The 23,625-nt window shown below is 33.7% G+C and overlaps 2 protein-coding genes across 2 annotated transcripts; one reads left to right on the top strand and one right to left on the bottom strand.

Moving 5' to 3' along the window:
* Positions 1-562: 562 nt before the first annotated feature.
* LOC149909650 (uncharacterized) lies at positions 563-13,318 on the top strand. Its single transcript, XM_090120187.1, has 22 exons — positions 563-679; positions 2,086-2,178; positions 2,543-2,713; positions 2,822-2,855; positions 2,974-3,018; positions 3,633-3,662; positions 3,946-4,141; positions 4,237-4,407; positions 6,257-6,420; positions 6,763-6,810; positions 7,151-7,290; positions 7,475-7,583; positions 7,698-7,810; positions 7,954-8,139; positions 8,310-8,497; positions 8,817-8,941; positions 9,189-9,297; positions 12,025-12,184; positions 12,490-12,532; positions 12,616-12,704; positions 12,920-12,941; positions 13,237-13,318. Exons 1-22 carry the CDS (start codon positions 563-565, stop codon positions 13,254-13,256), a joined length of 2,373 nt encoding a protein of 790 aa, XP_089976313.1. The 3' UTR covers positions 13,257-13,318.
* Positions 13,319-13,427: 109 nt separating this feature from the next.
* Positions 13,428-22,527, bottom strand: LOC149909649 (uncharacterized). Its single transcript, XM_090119713.1, has 8 exons — positions 22,083-22,527; positions 21,826-21,975; positions 18,600-21,563; positions 17,924-18,056; positions 17,602-17,689; positions 17,384-17,470; positions 16,353-16,508; positions 13,428-15,355 (listed from the first exon to the last, which is right to left on the bottom strand). The coding sequence occupies exons 1-8, from the start codon at positions 22,347-22,349 to the stop codon at positions 15,220-15,222; spliced, it is 3,981 nt and encodes a 1,326-aa protein (XP_089975839.1). The 5' UTR covers positions 22,350-22,527; the 3' UTR covers positions 13,428-15,219.
* Positions 22,528-23,625: the final 1,098 nt, after the last annotated feature.

The following is a 23,625-nucleotide window of genomic DNA, read 5'->3' as shown; positions in this document are numbered from 1 at the left end:
ATAAGCTCTATCTGCAATATTTTTTTTATCTAGGTATATTGGATTTTTCATACCTATTTATGCGGTTATAATTCAAAAGTCTGTCTGCAAGCGAATGTCTCTGACCTCTGTAATACTAATCACGAAGTTGGAAGGGTCAGTGCTGAAACATATTGGTACTGATGCTGATGGTTATTAATACGCTCGTTGCCTATAATAATATAAGCGATCCATTTACGAAACCTGGCTTAATTTCGTAAATGAAACCGCAAACAAAAATATTCATGCAATTCACTTCCTGCTTTTGTGTACAGAGTACAAAATAAAAACAGCCAACGCGACCGCACGGTTCATCTGTCTACCGTACGGACTTTTTCGTTTTGTATTCGGTACATAGAAACACGCTCCACGGTCTTAGGGCGAGGCCACAACACTGCGTTGCGGCGTCGCGTCGTAAAAATCTACGACGCCGCAGAATGCATCGTGGAAATTTCCGATGCGACGGCGCATCGTAATGCGGCGACGCGCTGCCGTTTAGTCGGTGTCCATACTTTGAACGACCTGCACGCGTTTTTTAAGCGATATGGCGGAGTACGATGTCGACTACCTGATATCCTTAATTCACGAACGTCCCGTCCTTTGGGATAAAACTATATCAGAATTCAAAGACAAATTTTTAAAAACAGAAGCATGGAGGGAAGTGTGTACAAGTTTATATTCAAATTTTGAGGAGTTAAATAGTAATGGGTGCACCCAGTACTTTCTTTTCTGTTTCTTTTTCTTAATACGTCTTAACGCAAGCAGCAGTAGAACACGCGCAGTGCGGTCCATGTCTCACTAGAAACTGAAACGTTGGTTAGCGTCTTTTCGTTCGATGTCGTATCCGATGAAATTTTTGCGTTGCGACATCGCATCGCATTGCTGTGCGATGTTATTTTTGCGACGCGACGCCGCAACGGTAGTGTTGTGGCCTCGCCCTTAATAAACGTACCGTCAGCAACATAGTTTATTTTGGATCTTAAGCTAAAGAGGGAAGGTGGAAAACTGCGCGTTTTTATTGCTTCTTTACTAAGTAATAGCAAACCTTTCGATTTAACTAGGACTTGAATTACTTCGGTTTTGCTCAGGTTTATGGGTGGGCTAAACTTACCTTTATTCTAATGGATAAAAATTTTCAATTTTAAATTAACTATAGTTGTTTATAGTATATTTTTGACGATGTTGTAAGTCTGCAAAATGATCAAAGTTAAGTCTACATTGGAGTTACATACAAAAGCTACGTTACAAAGCTTAGAAAGCTAAACTTAAAAACACCCCGTAGGTAATGTAAAAAAAACTAGTTCAATCCTCAGGTACACATCATCTATTACATGTATAAATTGCAGATATAATATTTTATCGTTCACATTTTTAGTAAGTAAGTATTTTCCATTTGTATTCGGCGTGGATGCAACATAAGGGCTGTGCTGTTTTGCATTTTTATAAATACATTCTCCCCTACCCAACCATTTAAAATATGAAGCAGATGGAATGAATCGTTTCTCTTTTAAATCATGATATAAATTTTGATATTGGTATTCAGTAGGTACCAACGTTCTTACATAAAATAAGCTTTATAACGCAATTTAAAAAATATTTAAATTTTTTTGTGATCAAACAATATACAGTTTAACCAAAATATCAATTATTTATAACACAAATTTAAATATCTACAATAAGAACTCGTTATGTATGTAGAAATGAAAATGAAATTCAAATGTCACTGGTAGACTTAATTAAATTGTCAAAATGTTTAACAATATTTTGTAAAAGATTTGTTCATTATTTTTGATTTATTTTCGTTTTTAAACTTATACGGGATCGTGTTTTGAAAAATATACATCGATAATATCAATATGGCAGGTAAGATATATATATTTTTATTACCTATTAGAAATTAGGAAGGTAGTTCATTAATTCATTATTATGAAAAGTTATATCGAACAAGAAGGTAAACTATCTACTTTTTTTGTAAGCTATAAAGTATAAGTATTAGTACCTACAAAGTATTAAAAAATAATAATGCTTCTGACTTAGGCTTCTAATATCTGAATAAATAAATCGTTAATCGTGCAAATACCTAATGATTATTTTGCAGACGAAACAGCCGTCCTTTTGAATATCAGTGAAATGATTGATTTGGCCATCGGTACGCCTGAGGTAAAAGCAATTACATTCTGCTTTTGTTACACATAGCATTCATGTCACTGGAAAAAAACTGCTTACGCTGTACGAGGCTGTACGGTACTGATCAGCTTACCATATTCTTCTGGAAATCGGCTTCATATTATCTGCTTATTTTCGACTTGAATGATATCTACCTACTAAATTACCGTTTCAATCTCTCGAATTAAAGGGTATGAGTGTTACTAGTAGCATAAGATTCTTAATCTCATAAGATAAAATAACCAATTAATAATTCAATTTATCGATCCTTTTACGTTTCAATCTAATTTTATCTAAAACAAGTACCAATGCATAAACAATACACTAACAATATTGTATTCTATCTCATCTCTTTTAGGTTGGTGTGGTCGATTTCTGCATGCTTCAAACAGTATTACATTGCCTTGCCCAACAATTGCGTGTACTTGGCAAGAATGTAGAATTACGAGGCAGTGTAGCCGCCCTGCCCCTCGGCAGAGAAAACTCTCAGACCATAGCTGTCAGCGAATTTGTCGTTGATACTGATCAGGTATATTTATAAATCTTTCTAGTAGTCATTTAATCCGATAATCCTTGTTCCATTTTTTAATACTTACATCTATCTTTAATTGTAATAAAATCTTGTTTTATGTGTCAGGATCAGAACAGGACGATTAAAAAGACAGAAATGGGTAAGTGACAGTAAAACCCTCATAATGAACCAAATTTTGGTTTTGGTTAACTACCAAAATATACTATGTTTGAAAAGCTTTCAAACGTTTAATACACTTAATATTTGGTTGTTTACAGTTTCATCTCAACCCTCCAGTAACGAGCAAGAAACTATATTAGTAGGTAAGAATTCATCAACATAATACTTAAGTTAATTGGCACAACTCTTGATCATCGATGCACACGCTTAGGTATTTTACTTTCGATCAATTATATTCACGCTATTATGCAAATCGTATCCAATAGGTTGGACATCCACAGGAATTACTGTTAAATACGATCTACGGCAATTTCCTTCTACCAAAGATAATGTAATACATACTATACTAGTACTTCTACAAAACTTGCGGAGACAATCGTTTGTTATAATACGCTAAATTTCCTTGTAGTTTTGTTTTTATCCTTGTATTATATTTTTTGGTAAAATGTAGCTACTGTTTAGTGTAGGTATATAAAATGTTTACAGTTTATACCCATACTTATATTATTGATGCACATTTCTGATACAACTGGGACAAATAAAACTGATCACGCAATTAATGATTTCATTTTATATGTACCTATTAGCCACAATCTGTGTCCTATAAAAATTTCCATGGACCTTTACAATGTTATTAATAGGATAATATTAAAGTCACGATACGCAAATGCAAAGCAACGTGTATATCTCATTTATAAAATTAAACCTTTGTACCATTTTATACAAAATCTAATTAACAAGGTAAATCTGATTACAGTTGAACGAGTAAAAAGGGCCGACTCACCGGGTAAGCATTATTAAATTATTATATTATCCTGCACATAAAGCATTACCTAAAGAGGCCGAAACGGGTAAAACAGTATACAATGTCTGCCAAAACATATTAGTCCCAGTTTACAATTTTCTCTTCTCCTTTCATAATGAATTTAAAAAATGAGAAATTGAGAACATAATATTTAAGTTATAAAAGTAAGTTAGTTATGTTTTGACAATTTATTTTTGTGGCATTTATATTGTTAATCTGCGTATCTGCAATAATAAAAAAAAAATAATAAGCTTTTTTTTTTAAGTAAACCGAAGTCCTCCCCGGGCTCAATCACCACAACCAACCGCACCGTCTCCTGCTCCTGTTAGAGTTACATCAACGGAGAAACTATCACTCGTTACCCTTAGTAAATTCAACTTGCTTGAAAATACCGTGGAAGATCTGAAAAATCGAGTTTACGGGAGTATGCCTAAAAATGAAGAAATTCTGGAAGAAGTGAGGTAATAATTAAGATGAGGGTGTGTGAATAGCCAAATAGTTAGCTGATTAAATTACATACTGGACTTAATTATTGTATTTAATTAAAAATTTTGAGATCTCAAACGAACCTGAAAGCCATAACCGATATGTGGACATCTCTAAACGTGTCTTCGCGCCTGGAAGCGGCAGAGGCAGGCATCGCCAAGCTGAGTTCACTGGTGCAGGACATCATATCTGATACAGCGGGACTCCAAGAAGCTATTGCAGCTCGTAGGGCGTCTAAACCGTAAGTTTTAATTTGATAATTCCAATACCCATTTCAAATTAAGCTGTAGGTAAGTAATAAAGAAACTTTGGATAAGAAATATATTACGTCATATTGCACCTGATACCCGACAAGAGCCTCAAGGTTTGGCCAGTGTTGAACCAGCCTAAGAAGTTGTTATTCTAGGTGTAAATCTATATTACTTGTAAGTTGTGTAATATTTGTGTCTCAAATTTCATCCAATTAGCTAAATATTTTCGTTCATAATGATTTTGTGTCTTATGTTTAGTAATACAAATAAAATACATAGGGGAGACCGGGTACAAAAGTAACACTTTGTACTTGTACCTTGATTTCTGACTGGGTGTTACTGTTATCATTAAATTAATATAACCATATATAAATTTAGTTTATATTCTTTACACTAGCAACTCAATTTATTATATTATGTAGTGTTTTATATTAATAAAGTTAATTTAAAAAAAAATCGTGAGTTGTTACTTTCGACCCCGTAAGCAGGTCGAAAGTAACACGTCGTGGGTCGAAAGTAACAAGACAAAGGGGTAGGTAATTAATACAATATTATGATGGTAAATCAACAAATTTTTTGTTGAAAGACTTTGTATTAATAACACATATCAAATCTTGTATTTTAAATATAATACTTACAAATATAATACAAAACAATCGATAAAAAATATTCGAAGTTCAAGTAATGAGATTAATTAAGGGAATCATTCTTGTATAATTAAAAATTCCCTATCCTGCATCCATCCACTAGCATTCCCATCTCCAGCACAACCAACAGGACCCCCGGCAATACGAAAAAAGCGGAATGTGTTCTCCTAGAGCATTAATGGCAAGAGCAACAGTTACTAATTTTCCAGGCTCTGCTAAGGTTATGGCACCTACTTGTTCAATCCCTTGTTAATCTACAATTTTGCTAGGTTTTTGGACAGTGGTCACCCCTGTCTCGTCCATATTCCAAATATCTTTTGGCTCAAATTGGTACCTTTCCCAATACCTCAGCAAGGTTATCAAAAAAATTATTCATATTATGCTCGTTGACGGAGATAACTGAAAATAAACTGCAGAGCACTCGATTAAATAGTCGCGTAGATTACTTTACTTGTTATTAGTAAATCTCGATCGACGCTGGTAGCTGTATTACCGGTAACTAGTATTACCGGCTTTTATTTTTTTTTATAAATCTATATAATGTTACATGGCAAATACATATTATATTTTTGCAAGGCCTCTAATGGTTGCACCATCTTTCAAAATGCTCTTCAGCCGTGTCGCAGTAGTTCTAATGCGTTGTCGCGGCATTATGTTGAAGTAAAGATGTACATAAAAATATACATACTGTTACTTTTGTACCCGTAGGGCTATGTTACTTTTGTCCCCGTCTATATTTTTGCCAAGACGTGCAACAAAACTTTAAAACGGAACGTGCTGCATAAAAATGATTATGAGCAATGTACAATTACTCTAATCAAGAATGGATATGCAAACATTCAGATTTCTATCATCCTTTTAAGACTACGTAAACGTTTAATAAAAAAATGTCGAAAATCTTACTTTTGATTCGTGAAAACACGTATCGTCTTGTCACACAGCCTAACAGCGCGTGGCGCACGTGGCGAATGAATACAATTAAGGGGGGCGCTCTCGGCTATCGCCTGACAGAGGCTAAGCGGTGTTCGCCCATTGGATAAATCTAGAGAGCATTTGTTACTTTCGACCCACTGTTACTTTTGTACCCGGTCTCCCCTACTTGTTATTTTTGTTTTTTAAATAAAAAGTGTCCGCTCTGTATTTTATTTTATTTAAATTTAGAATGCATTCTTAATAATTGCTATCTCCTCAGAGCTGAACCAGTAATAACTACAATAGTAGCCCCTCCTGTGGACAATGTTGCATCTAAAGAAGATTTGGCTTCTATACAGCAACATCTCACGCGTATACGGAATGATCTGGATAACCTGACTAATGCTTATTACACCGCTATGGCTGAAATACAAGCTGGTTTAGGTAATTTCATGGATTCTTTATAACAAATTTCTAATAATAGCTATAGCAATTAACAATATTTAGTTATGTTTATGATATAGGTAAGTACATAATAATAGTATATTAATGTTTTTCATCAAATCAAAAACAACTCGCCGAACCGAGCTTCGAATTCTATACTCGCTATAAAGAAAGTCAGAAATCTATGCTAAAGCAGGATGATCTAGAATTTATTTTTAGATAATTAGTTTTTAGATATATAAAACAAAAATATTCCTCATTTTAATTAATGATATAGGTACCTGTAACCTGTTCGACATAAAGAAAGTATCAAAAATACGAAAATATTATTCCAATTTTCAGAAGCAGTTCCTCCTGTCCCACCTCCTATACCTCCTGCAGAACCTCCTGGTACGTAATTAGTAACTATAAGAAGTAGTACTTTACATTAAAATATCTGCAATAAGTACCAATACAATTATGTCTATATATGATTAGATACATATAGACGTAATGGTATTGATATTTTAAAACGATGCAAGCCGTCGTTTTCAATTTTGTATTACATATATGTAATATGTAAATAGCATATGGGGTCAATATTTTAAATTAAAGGTACTTAATCATTACATATCTGATTTTTCTGTTTAAATTACTATGAATTTTTGGGTTAACGTATGTAGTTACGTAACTTCAATAGGTATGTTTACATTTCTTTTGTATCGCAAAACATAATTAAATTTCATTTCAGTGCGAAAAATGTCTGAACAACCTCGTAGATCCTTCTCAATGTTGACAGCTGGTCTTATGGAAAGAATGAATGATTTAGAAAAACGGCTTAAGGAATGTTGTGACAACCTTGGAAAGAAGGATGGCATAATACAAGATCAGGTAAATAACCTTTATTTTTTAATAAATATTTTTTGTGTATATTTTTTAAGACTGAACCGTATCTATCGGCTTTTAAACTATTTGTTTATTCAGATACTAATTCAAACATAAATTCACCTACAACTTATAAACTGTGGTAATATCTAATTGATTATTGAAACTATTGTGATATACATATTTACAGATAAACTCTTTCCAAGATCAAATCGAATATTTAACTAGGCAAATAGCAGCTTTAGCGCAAAGTCAAAACGCTAACGCACTATCCCCCGACATGTTCAAGGATATTCAGGGTAAGGCGTGTTCCTTACAAATAAAATAAGAATATTCTTACTGATTACGAAAATAAATATTACTAAGGGTAGAAATAGTAGGTATACCTAATCAAAATCTATTTTCCCAAATAGGACTCATGACACTCTTCCAAACGGTACAAGACATGCAAAATCAACTTAAACTTGTGCATGAAACAGCATTGCAACTCGCTGCAGAAAAGGAAGATCGACTGTACAACATGAATGTATGTCTTAGAATTTTTTATAATTCCCTTACATATTGGTCTAGTTAATGTAGGTATGTATGCTATGTTGCGTAGCATATGCCAATAAAATTTTAGACAAATTACCAATATTATCGTATGAAAAGGAATAAATTGAATTGCAGGCGTTATTAGAACAAATAGAGCTACTGAAAACGATTAAACTGGATCGCGAAGATATGGTGGAGGCGATGGCTGAAAAGGCGGACTTGCGTATGCTCGCACGCAAAGTCTCCCATGACCAGTTCGAAATGGCCTGCGATGACTTATCTCGGGGACTCGAACATGCTCTTGGAAAACTTACTTTGCAAGTAAGCAATATTTATCTGTCTAGTTAAAAATTATGAAAAGATAACTAAACTTTTTTGGTTATTAAATATTTTAGGATTTCAAAACAAAAATATTTCTGAATATTATTCACATTTTCTACGTCTAACCAATTATTTCGTACATAATAACATTATGTTCATGTATTTTTAAGGAGTCATTGTGGCAACAAGCTCTGGATGACATACAACGAGAGATTGAGATGAAGCTTGACAAGATGGAGTTATCACCAGTCAAAGAATTCTTCAACAATAAATTAAGACAACTGCAAGAGAATCTTAAAGAGATGGCCGCTCTACGACGAGAAGTCGAAGCTGCCGGCACCAAGAAAAAGTTATTGAGGTGAGAAATAAGATGGGTATTCAAATATTATTTGTATTTTAGACTTCAAGTTATTATTCCAAGTAGGTAATATTTTAATAAAGTGAAGGAAAAAACCCCTGCTATTATATAGAATGTTTCGCAAGCAATAATGGTTATGTTTGAACTTACTTTGCTAAAGGGCTTTTCCGTGTTCAATCATTGTTTAGATTCCATTAAACAGCATATCGTAGAAGTTAAAGTAGTAGGTACTATGACTATGTATCTATGCAAGATTTCCCAACTTAAAAAAAAGGTACTAGTCATAGTAGACGATAGTCATAGCGTGTTTTGGATATAGGGATGTCAACTGCATATCATGCGATGCACGTGCTGTGATGCCCATGGAAGCGGCGTCCAATGTACCAGTCAGCAGACCAATGCCAGCAAATTTATCTATGAAACCATACCTCAGCTATGAACTGGGTAAGTATCTTATTTGAACAATAAGAGAAAATAACAATACCTACTTCATATTATGTCTGTTATATTAAATATAAATATCTGTAGAATTCCTTATTATATACTTCTTTTCTTGTAAGTTATCGTACCTATTGTTTTAAGTAGAAAAATTATTAGGCACCACATATTCTATAAGAATTTTCGATGAAAAGAAAGCAAAGATGAAGTACCTAAGATAATGGTTTCCTATCGTTTTCTTTTCCAAACAAAGATGCAATCAGGAAGACACAAGCAACCAATGTGCCACAAAGGAATATGCGAGATTGGGAAAACATAGAGAAACAAATGGGACAGACGAAACAACCGCCTCCTAAACCAAAGTAAGATTGAAGTCATTGTTGATACGATATGACCGTTTCTCTTTTCAAATAAATAGATAACTTAAAAATACATTACAGTACTCCCAAACTGATAATGCGCATAGAAAAATTCGTCACTGTTCGGCAACTGTCATATTCCCCGAGCCTCCGAAGATGATATGTATATAGAGTGGTTAAATGTATTTTCTTCATGCATAGTTTATTAGAATTATGAGTTTTATTGTGATTTTATGGTAAAAGAGATAAGTTACGAAATTTGTTTCGATAATTCAATGTAAGTTAATAGCGATGATAAGCCACACGATTGCGAATATTTATTTGTATTGATTTACTCGGAAAATTCTATACTCAGAACTATTAAAGTGTCTTACTGTAGCTGGCGTAATGATGGATGTATGGAAGGTTAAAAAAAGACAAAGTTTATATTTTAAAAAATTATTTTCAAACACTGGATTACATTTAAATTGTAGAAATCTAATCATTAAAATCTCAGTCCAAAGGATTTACAGAATCAGGGATTATCTCTATTTCTGATATCGTAGAATGATCAGAACTTTCATTATGGGCTTATTAATTTTCACTTTCCCCACTGCTATCTGCTACCTGTGTAAATAATCATTTTATCGGAAAATTCAACTTTGAAACAAAACTAAGAAGGGTATGTAACAGCAGCTCTATATAATTCCATACATAGATAATACGTGCGGTCACCACCAATATATAAAGACGACTGACGGATTTTTGAATTTTTTGACTGACAGGCTACCGTCACCTATCGCCTGAATTGTTTTAGATTGTGTATGACTCTAAATTGACTCCTATTTCTTTTGAACAAGGTGCAAGATGCAAGTGCATTGTTTAGGGCACTTACGATTCAATGATTCGGGGTGATTCGGGTGTTTCTGGAAATACGATAATTAGCGAAGATCTGCATGCGCATTATTAATTTTGGAGTACTGTACAATTGTAAATAACCGCAACCCACACACTAAAGATATAACTATATGTATTGACTAACAACAGAAGATACTTAACATGTTTCAACGTAGTAAATACTAAAATATAGTCTTGATTTGGCCGACTGCAACAATGATATTTTATGTATAGATACGTTATATACTCACAATATATCCAAAAAAAATGCTTCATATGCAGTGTCAGGCACACACAAATACAATTTTCATTTTACTTAATTTATTACATTGACAGACTGTATAAGAGAGATGGCTTTAATAAAATGATATAAACAAAAAAGACAAAGATAGTTTGTCACTTCCGCGCAGGTGTAAGCAAAAGTCATAAGAATTCACCAATTAAATATAAATAAACAAATAGTTGCCATGGTAATTGGCATAGACTAACGACACAGAAGGTTCAATGATATAGATTTTAGGTTTCCTGCACAAGTAAATAAATGTGACAATTTCATTTACTATTTTATGATTATTATGATGTCGTATTAAAATGAAAAAAAAAACTTTTTTGGAGATATAACTGTATTAAGTATTTATTACTAGCTGTGGTGTTCGTTTTCAGTCATCATCATTTCACCCGATAAACACCCACTGTTGAGCATACTGCATAGTCCTCCTTGGCTCCTTAAAGAACTCCATAAGGACCGATCTTACGCTATTCGTTTCAAGGCAGTTCCCGAAACCCGTACAAGGTCATCACTCCAACTTGTAGGGTAATTATAATAATAGTGGTGCCTAGATGAAAAAAAAGGATGAAATAAAAGAAAGGATGAAGTATAAGCCTTTTTTATCTAAAACACAAATAAAATTTATGTTCAATAGCTATTTACAGAAAAGCAAATAGCATTTTTCGTCAGTAGCGATAATCTTTTCTTTAATGTATACGTATATTCAACTTCATTTTTGCAAACAAACATTTTTGCCATCACGATTTCATTGTATATAATAAATAGATACATTTGTTAATTATATGCACTGTGTGGATTTAAATATAAAAATAATCAAGTATTTACCCAAATCGAAATTAATAAAATAACCGTTCTATTTTCAATAATCGTATCTACATGATAATCTTTGAACACAGTGTACGCTAGCTTTGTCACACCAGTGATTGAAGCAATGTTTTATCCCTTTCATTATTTCAATACACGTGTCAAGCAAGTGTCATTCATAAAGAATTGTAAATTGTTATTTTTACTCTTAAACTGTAATAATTTAATATATTTTGCTGTGATATGATATTCCTTTATCTTTCTTTATTTTTTTGCACGAATACGTGCACTTTCTGAACACACAGGAAGGCATTTTCGACAACTTTAATGTACCCATCGGCATGCGCTCACTGGGACCAGTGACAATCTGACTGATTGCATTGGTCCCAAATAGGACCAATTCACGGAATCAGTTTTGGTGCGTTGATGACGTATCTACCTCTTTTTCTATATATAATATCATTGGACTGCAAACAGTAAATAAGGGTGTGTTCAGACCGATTGCCAGCTGCCAAAACTGAGCGAGCATTAATGCTGTTTGCAATCGGCCAAATAAAGACTATATTTTAGTATTCACTATATAATACATATATATTCTACTCAGGGATGAAACAAATTAGTTAAACAGATTTTAATATTATCAATTTCAATTCATTCTAAAGACATGTCCACTGGAATATCGGCTCTATAAAAACACGCTCAATCATATTGGCTTTATTTGTCTTGTAAAATGTGCTATAATATTATGTACCGCTGCTCAGATCGGAAACAGACAAGCACCTGTGCAACCGCTACTGCGGCGGTTCCCACACCACTACGACGGCGGCGCAGCGAGTGGCTCGCCTGGGCCACTTCATGAAACAATGGGGACCGGACGTGGTGCCCCTGTCCTCTGGTTTGGCGGCCGGTGACGATGGGAGGGTGCGTTTTTTATTAATGTTGTGGAATATTAAATATTTATTGTCGGTAATGGTTCATTTTAAAATAATAAATCGCAATCGTAGATAATGGAGACCCTTTAGACTTACTACTTACTTTATACATAGTAAAATGCGATTTAGTTAGAAATAATTTTTTGCATAGGTATAAATAATTACTGATTCATTTTGTTTCGACTCTAAAATCTAATCTAAGTACAAACGTTATTGATAAACTTATTAATATTTGAATTAACAACTATGACGTCGCAATATGGCGCTGAGATGATCCTATGCTCTAATTTACAGATGTACAAAGTCAATCCAGTCGAAGGTGCCAACGTCGGTCCAGGTAATTATATCTTACAATTTATTGAATACAACGTATCTACAATTTTATAACCATGTTAGCTCTGATATTTTTATTTTTCTAAGGTGGCGCTGTGGATGCAACTTGCACACCAAGACTTAAGAAAACTGACCTGCCAGCAAAGCCTCCTCCGAAACCAGTGCTCATTAACCCAGTATGTTACTAATATTATGTCCTATCATCGCCATTTTATACGATTTAATTTGTAAAAATAATTTTATTAAAGTATTATTGGTCTAAACCTTCCAAAAAGGAAAATAAAAGCGATGACTTCAAATCCTATTTTATTCGCGACATAAAATAAGTATGTCATAATTTCTTTTATAGGTATTTTGTTAAGCATCTTTGTAAAATATTATATTCTTACAGGAATGCCGCTGCCTCGAAGCAGGTAAGAATTTATGTATATTTTTTTTATAACTAGCAGGACTTTAGAATTTGAATATTTCAAGAATTTCCTCTTAAAAACTCTCTTTTCTTAGTCTAGATTTTTATCGTTATTAGAAGTAGCATATGTTTTATTTCTTATAATAATAGATAGTCAAGTAAATAGAGAGATGAACAGAAACGACAGATTTAAAAAATATGTGGTTTGGAAATATTTTCATTTTGATAATAAAAATACAGAAATCAACATCAATAATAAGAAAAAATTTAAGTATGAAATAATCCTTTTTTTATTTCAGATCGGTCAACGAAGGGTTGAATTTGCCGATTCAACATGTTGTTACATATTTTTATATATTCTAGTTATATACTCTAGCTACTAGATGAATTCAATATATTTTGAAATATCTTATTAATGTCATTTTCTATATTCTCGTTAAAATGTTCTCCATATATTATGTAATTGTAAAAATAAATAAAAAAAACTTCATCTGGTTTATTTTGATTTATTGGTAAATCAATTACCATACATTTTCAACTTAAAATCTATTTGATGGTAATGTTCGAAACAGAAAATAACACAATCGTCTTTTTGCAAGTATACATGTATGTAAAACAAATACATTGAAATTACTTAAGCTAAACCTAGTATATATTTACATTATGTAAGAAGCTTAAATCACATGTTAGCATTATAAAAATAATAGTGCGAGGGACTGAAAGCATCTAAGCTTTATTAAAAGAAGCCAGCATGTAAAAAATATAAACTCAAATTCCTATAGTTTTACCAACTTAGTACTACAATATTCAGAGTTATATACATATCAATAAACAATAAAACATATTATTCCAGTATATTACTAAAATGGCTAAGACTGAGGACAAAATAAGCTAAAATAAGGGAAAAATTGTGCACAAAAACTGTTTTTGAAGTGAAACTTCTTTATCGGGGTTGGAAAAAAATTTAGTGTAACATTTTTTCGTTACGCGCCATCTTGTTTTTATCCCTACCACGCGTGATTGACGTATTTCTGTAAAGTTGCATATACATAGTAAATTATGTTTTGAAAAATAATGTCATAAAGAAGTTTCACATCTTACGTGTGTACACTAGTACACGCACACATTTTTTTTTTCATTTAATTTAACTACGCGGTTATTTCCCTAAAAAAATGTCCCCAAACTTAGCCCACTAAACTTATACGATCTAGCAACAACTAGGGGACAATATCTTTCCGATTAAATACTGTACAAGATCTTCCAACCATTAAATTCCCTGCTCTTACTAATTATTACTGGGCATAATAAAATTATATTTATTCACTAGAAAAAGATGTTTTTTTAAGATATAACTACATATATTTTTTCGTATTGTATGCATATTAGCTATACACTAATGTTGTTTAAATTTGCACTAGAAAAAATTTACTTGTTAAATCATTTTGAGTTGTTAAATTCAATTTTTATCTACTTTCATATTATGTGATTTTATGTTCTTCATCAAAACGATATTTCAATAAAAAAAAACAAACGTGGCAAAAAGCGACAGATTTCAGAATATATTTTTAGAATCTCTATGTTATGTATAAGATATTTTTATTCTTAGTATAAATGTTTTATGTCGTATTCGGATGAATAAGAATGTCATAATATAAAATAACCGTTGATGTTTTGACACAAACGTGTCCATTTCCATGACTTCGTGTTATTACACCGAACATGTATTTGTGATTTATCTTTCAGTATAAAAATCGAAGCCAGGCCATTGAGATATACATAAATGGAGACGACACCGCCTACATCATTTATGTTCCGCTCAACATACGCCATATGGCGTAACTGCACGCTCATTTTTCATTTGTTTTAAAGTGAAACGCATCAAATATGCCTTCGTGTGTGTTACGATATTGCACAAATAATACGGAAAAGTGCAAAGGAATAACTTTCATCGGTAAGTACCTAACTAGATAATAATTTTTAAAACTTAGTTAGAGCAAAAAATGGCGCACAGATTTTGTTCGTGGTGTCTCCTCCATACGAAGTAATATTATCTCAATGAGCCAGGCATACTCTTCCCATTAACAATATACCTATCCCCCTCTAGCGCCAATATACGCCCTTATAACACACTGCATAGTGTTATCTATCTCGCTCTATTGAATCATAAGTGTCAGAAGATAATATCTTGCTGGATGTAGAAAACTTCATCTGATTTTGGAAGTTTTAGCGGTAAAAGCTGATTTTGTTTGTTTAGTCCTTCCGTTAAAATTTGTATGTAAGTATTAACGATGTCTGCCGCGGCCGCCATAATGATTTCCAGAACCTTCGCGGCTGTACCGACGCTCCTTCTTTTCCCGGCTGCCGCGAGACCGGTCCCGTCTGTCGCGGTCACGTGACCATTCCTTGTCCCGAGACGTTCTAGAAAATAATCGATATATGATTCGGTGACTTAGTTTATATATAAGTAAGATGTTTAAATATATTGTGCGATTAAACGTTGTGTCACATGCACGCACTGTACAAATTTAATAAGTGCAAGAAGCCTACGTCAGTGACGGTAAGTACCATATAAACGGAAAATTCAATTAATACCCAATATTAAAAAAAGTATTGTGTGGTTTAATGAAACCACTGTAGGCGCCACCATATTGGCTTCGGTTGCTCTGAATAGCGCCTTACAGTTTATTACTACTCCGCGGCCAACCGTCACGCGACATGCAAGACACAGGCGAAAAAGTCAAAATATCACATAGACGTTTTTAATTTAGCGTTAACTTAAACTTTACCGATCCCATCTGAATATCATCATGCGGAAACAAACGAGTTACCCCACCAAAAACACAATTATTACATACACACTAAACCACTTTCAAACCATTGAGTTACATGTACTACGCACTAGAGAGGACATCGCTACTACACTATTTGTAACACGAGTTAGAGTCAATCGTCTCTAACTCATTTTTTTAAGCTATTGCATAGCTTCTATCGCGGGCCTTGAGCGCGGGGAGCGAATCGAGAAATTCCGTAACGAAAAACCTCACGCTCCCCACTCCGACGAACGGAGGTGTGACTTGAAGGCATAGCATGTAATAGCTTTAGCGCGGCAGTCCCCGAGTGCCACACGTCGCTTTTTTATTTTGTTACATTGATACGTTTATTCATATTTTTTTATAAGATAAACAATAATTATTTGTTACATTTCTTGGTTTTAATTGATAAGTAATAAGAGGCAGAATATCTACAAAGTGTACTGTGAGTCTGTGACTCACTAGCCGCCCCGCGCCGCCGCGCTTGACACACAGATTTTGTTCGTGGTGCCCGCTCTAGTAATAATACCTCAATGTTTCAAACACACTTCTAATATACACACTATACCACGTTCAAACACATATGTATATTTTAAATATCTTACCTTGTCTCGCCAGCAGAGCGGCTATCCCGCGAGCGGCGCCTGGCGGGCGCGCTGGAGGAGCGCGAGCGCGGCGAGCGGGAGCGCGTGCCCGACTTGCGGCCCTTCGGCGAACCGTTCGGCGACTCGCGCTCGCTGTTCAGGTTGAAGTCGTCGAACCTGAACGTTTCATTGTATAATAAAAAAGACGGGTTGCACTCCGGGAGTGCCGGCAGAAGTGAAAACTTGATTATTAACGTTGAGCATGTTTGATATCCATCCGTCTTACGCTTTTTTCGATCAGGTCACGTGTCCTGACGCGAGTTTAAGATTTTATACCCAACGCCGCTAAAGAAGTTTTCACTTCAATAAAAGGTGTTATTTAAACGGTTAGCAAAGTCTATATATGTATATTATATAAAACTCAAAGGTGACTGATATAGTGATCTATCAACGCACAGCCCAAACCACAGAATGTATCGGGCTGAAATTTGGCATGCAGGTAGATGTTAGGACGTAGGCATCCGCTAAGAAAGGATTTCCCGAAGTTCTTGCGGGAACGGAGAAAAACGGGGATGCACGTACAAAGTCGTGGGCGGAAGCTAGTATTGGTATATTTGTGAGCAGAAATATGTAATTGGTAAGCCAAAATTGATAGCCGGACAGCAACTTGTGTCCAGCAAATATTTATAAATCAGTCTGCAATATATATCATAATTTAAATATAATTAAAAAAGAGCGTGTGCCGCCACACGTGTCAGACGTGAAACTTCTTTGGCAAAAGATACCAAAATCGTCGCCTTACTCTATGACGTGACGGTATTGCCATGATGCGACCTTGAAATTTTACTCTCAACGCGACTAAAGAAGTTTCACTTCAAAAACAACAACTAAACACCGCAGGAAATCATTGTATCGTCAACGATCCTTCAACAAGTATATTATGCAATTTCAAGAAAAGACATATTGATTTGATAACCTTTAATTTACATTTCTATGATTAGAATTTTGAAGTAAACTACTAAACGATAGCACCAAAACCAACTTATACATACTTATTCTTCGGTGTCTCCGTATTTGTAGAACTGTGACTAGAACTTGAGCTGGATGACGAACTCGACGACGACGAGGAACTTCTCGATCTTAAAAAAATATCACTATTATGAAATACACAATAAAATTTCATTAGAAATACTAAGAAATACGCTATTATTTTACTCAGGAACTCGTGTTGTACATAGAATATAAACATCTGCACATTTTGTTGTCTTACCTGCTTCTTTCTACCGGCGATTTCCTATCATTAACTGGTTCCGCCGAGTTTTTCGAATTTTCTGACTTTTTTTCATCCTCGTTGTTTTCTGGATAAACGAAAGATAAATATTAATCATAAAGATATAAGATAAAACCAATTGTATTTAACTAAACAAAAACGGCCATAGCACATAAGGGAGCATAGGAAACTTATGAAGGAGGAACTTAGGAACTTATAACTTGAGGCACTTCAGAACACAATACATATTATTAAAACGTCAAAGTAAAAACGAACATATGCCTTCAATAACATAAAATAACCAAAGATTAATACTAATTACCAGCTTTGGATTGGTTATTTTTTTCGTCGTCACTGCCCCACAAATCATATTTGGATAGATCAGCTTCATCTCCCGATTCTTCCTCCTCGTCTTCTTCAACCGCATTGCCTTCTTGAGAAGCTGAGGTTGTGGGCTAAAACAATTAAGCCTTGATAGAAAAAAAAATACCAAATACAAAAATTTATAATTTCCAATGCATGTGCATTCAATGAGTTATCAAACAAAAAAGGCTCATATAGTTTCACTAATATGACTAATAAACATGGTTACTTCAAGGATTTTGCAGAATTGCTTTAAATTTATTGAATTATGATTTATTTATTTTACAAACATAAATAAATTAAATTTAATGGTTGAATAATCACAATTGAATTCTTGTGTCATATTCATTATTAAGAGATGGTTTTCTATAACCACTACCTTCACCTTTTTTACTTGGAACTCCACCAGATGTAAAAAAGTATAAAAATAAACACATTATGATATATAAAACCATTATGTGATCTTATCTTAGTATAAAAAACGAAAAATAAACGCAAAATAATCTCATAATATAGTCAAGACTAATAAATAAAATACGAAACACATTTTTTTAAAGTACAAAACAAAGTCTGTAAAGTTTAAAAAAACTGCTCATAAAAGAATGTATAAATACAATTTTATTAGAGATACAAACCTTTTTCTTGCGTTTAGATCTTTTTCCCTCAGCACTTTTTTTATTTTTATCTGGTTGTTTAACTGTCAATTTAAGCCTATTTAAGATGACAGGTTTGGGGAGCGCGAAACTTTTAAAATTTCCTATTACGGGTGCATTTTCATTTAAAAGTGGTATTTGAGTTTTACTTTTATCATCAGGATTTTTGATGTTGTTGTTAAATTTTATGTCAATATTAAAAGGCATTGTAACGGGCCCTGGATCAAAGATATCACTTAGAAAAGGTGTGTCACCAGAGTTGCCATCTAATTGCCGCAGTTCCCTTTCTATGCTATCATGTCGAATTGATTCAAGTTCCCAATCATCATTTGTCAAATTAATAGTTTCGACATTCGTTGATTGCTCTACATTATTTTCACCTTCCGAAATGTTTTTTTCAACTATATCTGTTGGTGGATTATTCTGTGGCTGAGACATCTGTTGTAAATTTTGTAGAGCCAATAAGAGTGTATCTGTATTAATATTAGAAAGTATGTTAGATAAATCTAGTTGCGGAACTGTATTGGTGACGTCTTCCGTCTTGTCGTTCTTATCATCATTCTGAAGAGTTTTCCTAATTTCTTTTGCATCATTTTTCATTTCAAAAGACTGAAATGTGTTCAATTCTTCAGTGTTTCTTGGAGAATTTTCTGGAAAATCAGAATCTTTTGGCTTTATTGTGATAGATTCTAATATTTGTACCCTCTTTGATGGACTTATAATTTTGCTTTTTGAGGTACTTTCAGGAGATTCATGTGAAATTTTAAGTATTTCAGTAGACATTTCCGTTGATATTGGCTCAGGCAATGGAATATCTAATAGTGAAGGTGCTGAATGATAACCTAAAGAATTATGGTTCTCTTGATAAATCTGACTAGTAGTATTATTGGATATTTCTTTGCTTTTTGGACGAGCAATATTATCATTGCCTTGTAAATCTTTTAACAAGTCCAATAGTTTATCACAATGTTTTTCAATGTTTTCCTTGTTCAATCCTTTCTCATATGTCAATTCATTTTCTGACTCATTATACAACATATTTGAAGTAGGGCTTTGGTTTTGTTTCAATTCTGAATTTGAATCAGGTTGATTAATATCCTTATTATTTGATTCTGCTGTATCAGAATCTTTATAGAGATCATCATCATCATCATTCCATGAATTTTCATACATTTTTCTTACACTATCATACTTATCTAAATCACTGACTGGCTCAGGACTTCTTCCTATATTGTCATCTTGAGTACTAAAGATATCCATAATATTTTTGCTTTTGTTGAAACAATCTGATTGGACTACATCAAAAACACGTGAATTATTAGAAATTTCTTTTTGAGAGTTGGGCGTTGAGCCTAAAGGCTCCCCAAAGAAGACATAGTTCTTATCATGAATTATATTATCAAATTCATCTTTTGTGAAATCATCATTCTTGTCATTGTTGGTTGCATAGTTATTTTGTTGCAATGTTGTATAGTTTGCATAATTATCAACTGAATTCAGTGTAGATATTACAGCGGGAGAATTTTTTACAAAAGATCCATTCCCTTTTGCCCAGAACCCTTTTTTCTTTACATTATTTTTAAAATCCTGGTAATGTTTTTTAGCTGTTGCTGCCATCATTGTGGGCACATATTCTGATGACAGACCATCTGTATCCCCTGAACTATTTATTTGGGTTCTTACATTCATATTATGGAAATTAGGTGTATATATGTTACCAGTAGCCAAAGGAGATTTTTCAATCGGTTTCTGTGTAGTATAACCTTGAAAAGGTTGACGAGTGTCAGGTACATATGTATTATTTTTATAGGTTACATTTCTTTTTAATCGTTTCCTATTTTTTTTAGTTTGACCATAAACTCTTGACCTAAAGTCTACATCTTCACTGTTGTAAGAAAATGTCTCTGAATCACTTTCGCTACCTGTGTGTTTGCTAATTTTTGATGAAACTGGAGTATGCCTTATATTAGAATCTTTCTGTTCGGTAAGCTCAACATCTGATTCAGGATAGTTTGAATCCCGACTATCTCTTGAACTTGACCTTGTACGATTATGTGTTGAAGATGATTGGCTCCTTGTTGCTTCTCTTCCATCGACAGTACTCACAGAACCAGTAGCAGTGTTGTTTCGTACCGTATCCATATTGTCAATTAGTAGTGTTTCAGCACTAACACTCCTGTTATGTAAAAAGGGCACTGCCTTATTACTTGTTTCACAGTAAGGAGGTTCTTCATGCTCACTTTCTGAAGATATATAAATTTCATCAGGGTTAGGTAACTTATAGGAAACTGCTTTTTGTTTTTTATTTTCTTGGTTTTTATGATCATACAATGGCCTTTGTATTGATTCTTTGCTTTTATCAGTATGGTTGTCAACAAGACAACCTGTTCTCATAAGTCTTTGCCTCCAACAAAAGATTGTCTTAAAATCTGGGGCAGGCTTATCAAACTTGCTCTCGAATTTAGTACTTGTAATCTTACAGTTATTATGAACAATAGCAAGAGCAGCAGCTACCACTCGTTGCTCAATAGTGTAAGTTACTTCAAATGCTTCAGAGGGTGTGGTACCTGAGAATTTATATACAATATCATTGTTTGTTGATGAGACTCTGTTTTCCATAATGGCATTGCCCTCATGGCTTGATGATCCTGACTGGTCCCTATCGCTTATACTTGAATAATGTTTTCTTTGAAATCCCTTAGATTTGGGTAAAGGATGTGTTATATTCTGTTTATTATAACTGTAACTTCGTGCATTTTTTTGAATTGACAACCTGGGAACCACGGACACTTCACAGACGGAACCATCACTCAGACTGCTACTTTTAGGTTCATTAACTTTTTTAGTCTTCTGTGTTTTAATGACAGGGGGTACTGGCAAAATTGGCTCCTTGATCTGCTTTGTCGGTGGCAAACTTTTGAATACAGGTCCTTCAGTGATGCCAACCTGAAGGCAGGAAAAATTATCTCCACTTTAATAATGATGTGCTTCAAAATTTATTTCATAACGCTATGTAAAAACATCAAGTCTTCTTAGCGTCATATATCCTTTATCTGCAGTAATATTAAAATGTTGCAAGTCTAACAAGTTAATGATGAACAGCTGTCTACCACTACGTTATTAAGTTTAATACTATACTAATTTAATCTTGAAAGTTTAGAAAATTGCATGCTTTTAATAATGAAATTGAAAAATATATTATACATACAGTGTCAGCAAAGTCGGCAGTGTCGCTTCTACGCTTGCGTTTCTTTCTTCCGAATTCATCATATTCGTCGTCAGAGGATGCTTCTCTCTTACGGTATTCTACAACTCCACGCTCATTGTAACCACCACCATACCCTGTTCGCGCTTCAACCTAAAAAATAATTATATTAAATAAACCTAAAAATTCACATCAATATTCTAAAAACATAAATATACTTAAATAACTTTGGTTTATTTTTAACAATAAATTTTACGTACTTCACCAAATTTCGGCGCATTACAAACATTACAAGTTGGGCGCCGGGCCCAGTTGACATTTGCACATTTATTACATTGCCAATCATCGGCATTAAATAAACCGCGAGATTTCTCTGCAGCTGATTTTCCTATTTCTGTTCCAAGTTTCCTTTTAGAAGGCTTTGCTCCATTAGGGCGCTCTTTATTACAACGATAACAAGATACTCGTCGAGAAAAGTTTATATTTCCACAATTCGGATCGCTGCAAATCCAATCACCGTCGTTCATTTTGTTATTGCAGAAAAACCTCCATTTAAAACAATAATTTTAGACTGCATTCATGTGTTGATGTGATTCAAAATAACTATTCGAACAATATGAGACTAAAAAGTTTTTTGAACAATCTCCACAATTGTAAGTAACAAATTTATTTCAAACCAATTGTATTGTAGAAAGTATTCAGAATCAAGCTCACATCAAGCTTCGCTTCGTGCCAGCCATAAATGCCATTATTGCCATGCCACAGAGCAAGTATGGTGCCATGGCGGGCGATTGGCAGGCATGATATGATATGACATTTATTATCTATGGAAATGACGTGAAATGACGCTAAAGAAGATATATTTAAAATTTAGGTACGTAATGATAATAATTTATTTTGTCTAAATATAAAAAGTTATTATTTTATTTAGCCATGGTCAAACAAAATTAACAGTCATTTGTCGTGTCCACATTCCTTTCACATTTTTAGTACCATTATAGGCTTCTTGGTACTATCTAACGGAATTTTAAAATGCAGGTGCACAAGATACGAGCTAGTTGCGGTGAAAATGTATCTCTCGTATCCTAAGAATTCGTTTACACTAGTGCTAACTTATGTGCATCTATGAATATCAAACGCACCCACAGGAACGTAGCTTATAGCATATCTGATTGAAAAGCACCCAACTTCAAATATGTAACTACTTACGTATCATATTGGATACTTATCTTTCGACCCAGCTCCGCCCGGGGCCACGATAAAAACAAAATAAAATGTAGCCTTTGTTACTTCCTAATAATGTAGCTTTCTATTAAGTGAAAAAAAATTAGGTCCATTAAGAGCCTATTCAATAAACAAACAATAATAAACTTCCCTCTACTTTAAAATATTGGTGCAGATTCCCATGAATATGTATTTCTGCGATAAAAAATGGTCATATAGGTATTATATAACTCGCTAGCTAACTATTACTAACTATCTCTGGACAATAATGTCATGTCATAAAATCGCTGCATTGCAACGTGAAAGAAAGACAAACAAACATAATATTTTCACATATGTAATATAACTTTGCCTCGCGCAGCTTCTCCCACTTTGTAGAAAACTAAACAAATTAATAATTATATAATAGAACCTTCACTTTATTTATTTAAAAAAACCTCATCCAAATCTGTCCCGTAGTTTGTACGTAAGTATTTTGGTATACACTATACAGTATACACACAGACTTACGGCGGAAAGGGATTTTGACTTATAGTGATTGAGTATACTATGGATACTATCTTATAGGAAAATAATTTA

The sequence above is a fragment of the Colias eurytheme genome, chromosome 3, assembly GCF_061535395.1.
Source record: "Colias eurytheme isolate Ceu_HAF_F1 chromosome 3, ilColEury1 Martin Lab GWU primary, whole genome shotgun sequence".
Classification (NCBI taxonomy): domain Eukaryota; kingdom Metazoa; phylum Arthropoda; class Insecta; order Lepidoptera; family Pieridae; genus Colias; species Colias eurytheme.
This window is presented reverse-complemented; position numbering and strand designations above follow the sequence as displayed.